The sequence below is a fragment of the Sparus aurata genome, chromosome 7, assembly GCF_900880675.1.
Source record: "Sparus aurata chromosome 7, fSpaAur1.1, whole genome shotgun sequence".
Taxonomy (NCBI): domain Eukaryota; kingdom Metazoa; phylum Chordata; class Actinopteri; order Spariformes; family Sparidae; genus Sparus; species Sparus aurata.
Genome location: NC_044193.1, coordinates 17,120,077 through 17,129,547, shown reverse-complemented (window position 1 = coordinate 17,129,547; position 9,471 = coordinate 17,120,077). Strand labels below are relative to the sequence as shown.

At 41.2% G+C, this 9,471-nt stretch overlaps 1 protein-coding gene across 1 annotated transcript; it reads right to left on the bottom strand.

Annotated features, from left to right (window-relative positions):
* Positions 1-87: 87 nt before the first annotated feature.
* Positions 88-9,248, bottom strand: senp1 (SUMO specific peptidase 1). The gene is made up of 18 exons (XM_030422303.1): positions 8,629-9,248; positions 8,391-8,449; positions 8,089-8,270; positions 7,900-7,975; positions 7,596-7,788; positions 7,333-7,465; positions 7,118-7,236; positions 6,307-6,590; positions 6,113-6,176; positions 5,892-5,930; positions 5,720-5,804; positions 5,467-5,607; positions 4,890-5,021; positions 4,460-4,663; positions 4,282-4,361; positions 4,074-4,158; positions 1,294-1,389; positions 88-1,194 (listed from the first exon to the last, which is right to left on the bottom strand). Exons 1-18 carry the CDS (start codon positions 8,760-8,762, stop codon positions 1,132-1,134), a joined length of 2,169 nt encoding a protein of 722 aa, XP_030278163.1. The 5' UTR covers positions 8,763-9,248; the 3' UTR covers positions 88-1,131.
* Positions 9,249-9,471: the final 223 nt, after the last annotated feature.

Below are 9,471 nucleotides of genomic sequence, written 5' to 3'. Positions count from 1 at the left end.
TGGATTGTGTCCTTATTGCACAAGAGATTCTTTGCGTGTTTTATCTTGTAAAAGAGATCGTGCACTATAAATAAGCGAAGACACACATCCAGGTTCTCTCATGTTTATCAAATTATCAAAGGTGGCAGTTTTTTTTTTATATCAAACCAAGCTGATTCTGAGGTAATACACAAAGAACAGTCACAATACATGAGCATTTATTTCTAAAACAGACTTGAATCTAGATAAAAATATAGGAAATAGGTAAAGAAAATGTATATTACACTTTTCAAGAGGCTTTATGTTATCAGTATGTACAAAGTTCAAAATATACCGAATATGCTCAAAAAGTTGCTGTCAAATGAAAAGAAGAAAGAAGACCTCTGAATACATAAAATAGACTTTTAACCTTAATTTACAATCTTATATCAAGACTAATGGGTAAGAATGAAATGGCAAAACTGTTTTCATTGAAAATCATACTCTGAGCCAATGTCATATTTGAAGACTTTTGTGCATTTTAATCAAACAAATTATATAAAAAAATAAAAGTCATGCCACAAAACGGATTTTAAGAATAGTTCTCACTCAAATTTTTGTTTCATGGGCATTCATATTACCTTGGTCAGTCAATATTTTTTTGCACATACCAAGAGAATCAAACATTGACAGTGATACCAAAATGCAGCATTACTGCCATTATAAAAAATTATGCAGCATTATGTGCTCATCTCCCTGTAAGACAAAAACATGTAAACTTTATACGTCTGCATCAAAGTGATCATTGCAGCTCAGAGTATGGTTTTGTAAGTCAGCAGAAGTGATCTCAAAAAAAGTTCTGGCTGGGGAATACAAAACACGCAGTACGCAGCTGCTGTATTGATGCTCCATGGGTGCATCATAAAACAACAAAGTGGAGTAGAGTACTGGGAGGCAGTGCTTGGTGCTCCAGCATCATCCCATCAGCCAAGATAAGCTGAGGGCTGAGAGGATGCAGAGTAGCAGAGCTGGTTCCTGATCTGATGAGCTGGTGTGCAAGTCTTTCCCAGAACAGGACATGTGGATCCTGTAGCTCAGCCATCGTTACGACTTGTATTTTTTTTTATTATTATCAAAAATCCACTATACAAGTTCAAAATCCTTAAACTGACATCACAACAGCTTGTGGTTCACAATCTCCCACACCATCCGTCTTCTGAAGTAGGGCATGTGTTTCTGTGAATACAAGAGAGGGCCCGTGAGCCATTGTTAGGCAACTATCATGATGACTACCTGACAAATATTGCTGTTAATGTTGATGTGGTTTGTGATTACCTGCGTGAATGTGATTGGCTTGTCTTTGGTAATGTAATCTGCATATTTGCAAGTGAACATTCCACAGTCGCTACCATTCATCTGCTGTGGGATTTCCTGGGAATAAAAAAGAATAAATAAGTTTGACATTATACAGGCAAAATGTCTCATTACTAGAAATGTGACAGGATATTTGATGAGTAAGAATTACTTGACTGCTACACTTTTGCTTTGATACATCACATTTTTAATGAAGATGTTCTTGACAAGAGACAGAATCAATAGATTTTGTTTTCAATTCACCTGGTTAGAGAACTGACTGCTGGAAATGTTCCTTTTTGGAATGTGTTCACCGTTTTTTCTCTCCTTTCGTGTTTTCTGTTTCTAACCATGTTCTTCTATTTTTTCTGATGTCTTTCTTGGCCAAGTCTTGAAAAAGAGATTGTCTGTCTATATCTGGCCAAGGATGGAGGCACTACAAGCTGCAAGAACTATAACCTGGAACTTTCTGCTGATAATTGAGACATATCCAAACTTTCTAGACATTTTTAGTTTGATGACGCAGGATGACATGTTACAATAATGAAAACAGACTGCTTGAATAAATCAAAAGATGTCAAGGGTAGGAGCACTTCCTGAACTGAAATTCTGTTTGACAGGCTGAATCCAAATCTCCAGCCTCTGGACTTGCAGACCGAGCCTTCCTGGTTTACAGTTGCAAGTACTGTGACATCTTCATTCGTCACGTCAAGTCTGCAAGGGCATAACACTACAAGGCTAATCTATGCCACTGATAGTCAGGCCTAGACACTGATTACCTCTACAGCCTATAGACAGGTGACAACATATAATACATCAACATATTTATGTCTGCATTATTTTTGTCCCACACAATCTAAGTGATGTTTCAAAATTCAGTGTTAAATTCTAAAACATCCCCTGGCGCGCATTTAGTCGAGTGATTAAAGCGCATGCCACGAACGCAGTGGACTGGAGGACCTGTACTGCATGTCACACCCCCCATCTCTCTCCCCTTTCTGGTCTATCCACTGTCAAATAAAGGTGTCTATGCCCCAAAAAAATCTTGAAAAAAACACAAACAAACAAACAAACAAAAAAAAAACACATCATGTCCCTAGTGCAATTTATTGTATGTTATCAAATCAGTCCGGTGAAGTCTGCAGCCCACGCAAACTTTATAGAAGTCAGCATAAAGTCTGCTTGAGGACGGAATAGATTGTGTGCCCTCTGCACCTCAGCCTACCCAGGAACCTGCAGGCGCAGTCCCAGTTACAGTCCCAAGTCTACAAGAGTGGGTAAATCCAGACATTGGGATGTAGCCAGGGGCGGACTGGCCATCTGTGTGTTCTGGAGAATCACAGAACGGCCGGTACTCCAGGACGGCCGCCATGCAGTCATCGTCAGTTTTTTGGTTTTTTTCATGTTAATCTACTGTTTCACACTCCAGACCGGTAGGTGGCCACAATGCGTCTTTAAATTGGATGCCAGCCGGCAGCCGCCCGTGCCCACCAGCAGTGATCTGGTAATCTGGAATTGCAGCAGATGCTGGAGCCCTCGTGGGCCGTTTGGGCCGGCCGACTAATCAGAGAGCGGCATAAAAGTCGCAGACATACGGCCTCAGAATCATATCTGTCTGCCTCCTTTCAAGTGTCAATTATGTTCTTATGCTAAATGACAACCAAATTTCTCCAATTGGCTCACACCAATTCTGGAAACAATCTGATCAGTATTTATATACCACATACGAGTCTCTGTATCAGTCATGGTTACCCTCTACAGTCACAAACTGTCAGTCTGCATTGTTTTGCAACGAAATGTCTTAATCAGATTTTCAAATATGTGCATGGTTTGAAATAAAACAAATCTACCTGCAATTTTTTATTTGATTATTTGTTTGCAAAAGTTAAAATGAAGCAATGCCTTCTGGGAATTTCAAGACTGAATCGAGTAGACCGCATGTGTGTGGTTGTTGAAAGTTGGAGATTCGAAGTTAGAAGTTGACTGTGATTAAGCTAGCAAAAACAATGAACCAAGGCATCAAGCGACACAAGGGGGGAGCGGAGGAAAAGAGAGAGAAATCTAAGAGAGCGCTGTTGGCTGAAAAATGCTGCAAACTGACTGATTTGTTTTTAAAATTAAGTGCAGCTTCAGCTAACACTAGCGCTAATACTGCTAGCACTAATGTTAGCAACACAGCTGAGCCAGCACACCAGGGAGAAAGACAGGACAGTGATATGAGGAATACTAGCCAGGGGAAATGAGCAAGAGGAGGATGAAGAGGTAGACATGGATAAAGAATGATGGTTTTATTATGGAGCGGCTGGCTGATGATTTATGAATTTGTTTTATGCATTGGGGTTGTGCATTGATATGTCCATGTTCTGGTGCAGTTAAATCTATCTATCTAGCTATCAAAGGTGCGTGTGCACGCCATGCGTCAAAAAGTTCTCTCTGCCCCCGCCCCCCGGCGCGCGCGCTGGTGGGCCGCTAGTGGGCGGATATGCCAGGGCCGTTTTTCCCCAGTCCGTCACTGGATGTAGCCATAGTGGTGCATCAGGATAAACGTAGTAGGCATAAAATCACAAAAAACACTCCAGGCAAAAATAAATCTGACGCAATTCTGACTTTGTGTCAAAATGCGTTGGACGTTGTTTTTAAGGTCTAAGCTCACCATGCTGTAACAACAATCATTTAAAAGAGAGTGCCTTGGAGTTACCTTGTGATTTTTAAAAGCAAACAAACTACTTATTGCTCTCCGCCATCAAGTGTGCAGGACTTACACTGCGCTTTTTGCTGTGCAGAATCCAGCCTGAGGTATCCAGTGCCTTGCCCTTCTTGTCTTTACTTTCCTGTTGCAGGTAGTCACTGAGGAAACAAAAAGTAAGAATTAGTTTCTGTGCAGTTTGATGGTTCATGACAATCAATTTGCAGAAGTTAAATTTAGTCCTACAAATTTTTCAAAGAAACATGTCTGGTACTGCAACTTACAACAATATTCTGCATGCTTCATCATTGTTTCCTCCCATAGAATCAAAATACAGGATGGCCTTTTTGCGGAAGTCCACCACCTGAGAGAAAGAGTTTCAAAACTGAATTTAAAAAAAAATGTAAATAAATGAATAAATCTCAACATTGCTGCTTCACAATTATGGTCATTAAGACTTACAGAGAGACACCAGTGCACCCCCAAGTGGACAGGAACCAACAGGATGTCTTTAGCAAAGATGTCCATCTTTTTGGTCCAACGGCGGACAGTAGAGTAGCCACTGCAGCGCAGCTTTGGGTAGAAAAAGGTGTTGAATGTGTTGACAGACGGCAGATTGGGGTCCTTGCTGCGCTCGACCAACAGGTTCATGTAAAAGTTGATCACCTGAGGAATTAAGGAAGGGGTGTTTCAATTAATTGGGCAAGCACTACTGAATGGCTCAACTGCGTTCATTATTACACACATAATACAATCATGGTCATGTATTTTTGACGTATACCAGGATTTATGCATAACCAAAAGAACATAAGATATTCAGATGAATGGCCAAATTAATACCTAATGACAATTCACACACAGATCTCACACCTTGAAGATAATGTGTATTCACCTCATCATTGAGCCAGTTCAGGTTGCTGAGGGTCTGCAGGTCTTTGCGGGTCAGGCTGAGACCAAAGCCTTCACTTAATACTTCATGAGAACCACCTCCTCTCAGCGCCCTGTTCACATCAGCCTCCATTTCCTTAACAGAAGGAGACAACATACATGTGAAAAAAGCAGAAAATTAACCGTATACTCAAATGAATGTGTTCTTAATATTAAACAGCCTATAACCAATCTGCAGCAACAAGAAAATACCCAATACTCTAAACCCCTGGTATCGCTCCAAGTCGTATTATTTGAACCATTTCAGACTGATTAATTTACAGAAATGATTGTTCTGTCTCATTAGCAGGTCGTCAAATACTGACATGTTAGGATTGTGACTAAACCCAAGCTATAAACACAACCTGACATCATTCAGGCAAACATTTAGTCACCCCTTGGTTTCAAATGCGTTTCTACTTATTAAAAGTAATAAAAGATTTACAGAAAGAATAAATAATATTTTATGTGGAGGCAAGTCTATTTGGATTATCTTAATAAATTCCATACTTGGTAAACACTGCATACACATCAATACTCACCTCTGTGAGTTCAGGGAATTCTGGTTTCTCTTCCAAAGGCTTTGGTTGTTCTATCACAAGGGTTAAAGGAACCTCCTTCTCCAAAGGAACTCGAACATGGACCTCCACATGTGGGCTGCGTTGTCCCTCTTCAGACAGACGCTGTGAGGAAGTAACAACATGAATGAAAAAGCTCACTGGGTAACAAGAGTTCGAAAAACAACAAATTTGATAGAACTGAATTTGAAGGAGTGCTTCAGTTTTGCACACTCACCTGTCGCAGCAGTTGGGCAGCCAGCGCCTCCTGCTCTTCTATCTGTCTCCGTCTTTCTCTTGCCCGAGAGTCATACATACTAGTCCTATAGCAACCAAATATACGTGTTTATCTCGGTTCAAACATAATAGTCTATCAGTCATATAATTCAATACTATGCAAGTATACTCACAATTCTTTGATCCATAACTCAGCTTGGAAACATGGCACACTGTGAAGATAGAGACAAATATAATTGTGTGTAGATATAAAACACCCGAGTAAGCTTTCATTCAGCTTCTCTGCAAAAAACATGTCAGAAACAAATAAGAACATTTTTATGTATGCCTTATAACAGGCTTAGTGGGGAAATGATGAACAAAATACTATGCCTGAATGAAAACGAATACCAACCTTGAGCGGTCTTTCTTTTTACCCTTTTGCTCATTTAAAATAATTACAGAGTCACCATCATGAGCTGCAAGAAAAAGACAAGGAGATTATAACCTAAGAAGAGATGAAGATGCAAGCAAATACACATTCATTTATTGTATCACGTTCCACAATGATTTCAATAGGGTGTACACGCAAGTGTGCAAGAATTTTACCTGATGATTGTGTGTCCTGAGAGGAGGTATCCTGCAGAGCAGATGGGGAGGGAACTGATGTAAGAGTAGCTGCTCTGCTGGAGCTGAGGTCCGTGTCCAGGGACCATGTCTGTGTCCCTGGCCTGCTGACTGCCCCCACTGGGCTTGGGAGGTTGCTGGAACTCTGGCTAGACACACCCCTGGGGCTTGGGGGGCTGCTGGGTGCCTCAGAAGTTCCTTCTGCTGCTGACCCAGCAGGGGAAGAGAACTGAAGCAGTCTGCGGCTGGTGGTCAGGAAGCTGGTGCTGATGAGACAGTGACAGGGGTAAGCATGGCCCACAATCAAAGCAGCATATTATTGTAGGGAGAGAGTTTGTGAGTAAAGGTAAACATCAACTGGTTGTTTTGCTTCCTCTATTGTTGAATGTGTTATCAAATTGCAATTATACTGTGGTTGGGATTTGAGTCATGATTTATTAATGACAATTGTCATTATTGCATTTAATTTTCTCTGTGTATGCTGTGAAACATTTGATTTTTATAACCAAACAAACACAAAAACATTTGAGTATCTATTATGATACTGAACTTGGCCATTTAGCTATTTTGATAATGTCTACATACTGAGTTTACATGGCAGTTCCAGCTACAGAGCAAACATGTGACAAAATGTGTATATTATATATAAATATATGAGAAAAGATATCTGCTGTGAAGTGCTAAGTTTATGTGCCTCTAGAGCCCTCCACTGGCCTGTGACTGAATTATGGCAGTGCTGTAACAGTTTCAACATGGCATTGCAGAGTTCCACTGCAATTATACGGATACTTACAAATCTCTGTGCGACCTCACGATGGCGTGTGAGCTGCCGTTGTGTAGGAAAGACGACTGACCACCAGAGACCATGGTCAGAAGCTGCCTGTAGACCTCTTTCTCCTCCTCATGAACAGACTGGAAAAACACAGAGGAGAGCCATGAAGTAAATAAAGAAATGCAATGACTGATTTTGAAGGAAACACATGCCGCCTTTTTGTCATGTTGTCTGACCTCCTGTGCTGTGCAGTGAGGCCTGGCTCTGTGTGCATGGCCAGATGAGGTGCTGTGTGTTGGGCTCTGCACCACTTTGATGGGAAAGGTCTTCTCGTACATGCTGGAGCTGCTTGCCACTCCACTAAACAGACTGCAGACAATCAATTAAAGTGTGGTAATCACACATCAACTGACAATAGTTCACACAGTGTTATGACAAGTCATTTAACAAAAAGAAACTCTTGAGATGCAGAATGCTTAAAAGACTAATAAAAGAATACCTTGGCATTCCATGTGGTCGGAGGTTTAGGGGCCTCCCTAACCGTAGGGAGGGGTGTAATTCAGGGGTGATGGAAGATGGCAAGTTGACTGAGTGCCCATTTGTTTTTGGCACTTCACGATGTGTCGGACTCATGCACACTTGTCGCCGACAGACTTTTGATCCCAGAAGTGACTTTTCATTACGCAAGCAATCTAGAGTTGAAGAGAACAGTGATATAATTAACGTCTCTCCAAGAACCTTAAGCCTCTACAAACACTATAGACCTTGAAACAAACGCTAATAAGCTTAAAGTTTAGTCTTACCTGGTTTAGATGTTTTCCATGACAGAGTAGTGGTGGGAGCCACGAACGTCTCGCCCAAAGAATTCCTTTCAACAATCTTAAAAAACAAAGAAACAAACAAAAAAAACCACAAACATGATTATGTTAAATGAAAGGCAAACACATGTTTTGACATCATCTACAGTCAGGCCCTAAATATCAATTCCTTACCGGCCTCTTTGCCCAGACTGCTGCTGAAGTTGATGGCTGGGGATCTCCAGGTGGAGGACCAGGGGAGGCAGGTAGTATATTTCTCAAGGTAGGGCTCACGTTGTTCCTCATCCATGTAGCCACACTGGAGCTATGAGTCTTAACCCCTTCAGCCGCAACCTTGACTGTGTCAATAAGATCCCCTTGGGAAAAAAATAAACAAGCCGCCAGGCAAGTTTGTAAGTACGATAGCTTTGATTTAACTTTGTCCTCACATACAGTATACTCCCACCTTAATATGTATTAAGTGAGTGGTTATTTACCCATTCGAGATTTCTTAATCATTAAGCCGTCTTGGTCGACGTTATGTCCATCTTCCAAACTTTGGGGACAAACAGATTTAAGTCTTACGGTTAATAACACATTCCACTGAAATACGGTTGGAGAGAAACCACAGTTACGATGTCTCAATAATATGATTCAAATTAACTTGAGGTCCGTTTCTTTTTAAACACCCCGACTTGAGATTACACGAGGGAATAACGCCGTTACAGCTCATACCATTCAATTGGTCTTTTCCTCCTCATCTGACCATCTCTCGGTGCCCCGTGTGCATCCGAGTCTTCCGCAGCTGGCACACCATTGCGAAGATTGGCAAAGCTTGTTTCTATCCATTCGTAGATTTTATTCAGCATGGCTCAAAAGTTTTAGAATTAACGCCGTTACAGATAAAACGCTACCGCTGCTTCCAGTTTACCTGTCAATATAGTCAAACGACACCAAGCTAATGCGCTTCATTCGACTGAGGCAGGCTAGCTGGGGCTATTTCAAAGGCTAACACTCTTCACATATATCATTTTAATTTCCCATGAAACGAGCTAACCGTTAGCTAGTTAACTGAGAATTAGCCAGTTGCCTAGCTAGCACACTATGCTAAGTACCTTGCTAGCTAACGTTGTTAGCCACACGGCTAATTTGTGGAAGTGTGTTTAAATTCCAACGGGAATGCGATAAGTCGCAACCGACGCTTTCGAAAAAACAGTTATCATTTTGAGCCACAGCCTAACTCATGTATATACCCGTAACGTGACTTTAAATTGCATATAAACTCGTTGAAGAATATTATCTCCCGCTTCTTCCTCATTCAAAACCACAACATGGCTGAACAGGACGCTCTTCCATCGCACCTTGTGATTGGATGATTGGAGGCTGTAAGTTCGAGTGTACTCGCTGTTCACTGGTTGATTGCGGACTAGAGGAGGCCATTTAATATCACGTCACACACACCGGCATGGACTTCTGTGCACAGTTTTATCTTTATCACATGTACACGCCACACACATTCAGTGGTTTAACTTTCTCACAAGCCAATCATGTCTTTTCCGATTTTTTTCCAATAGTATT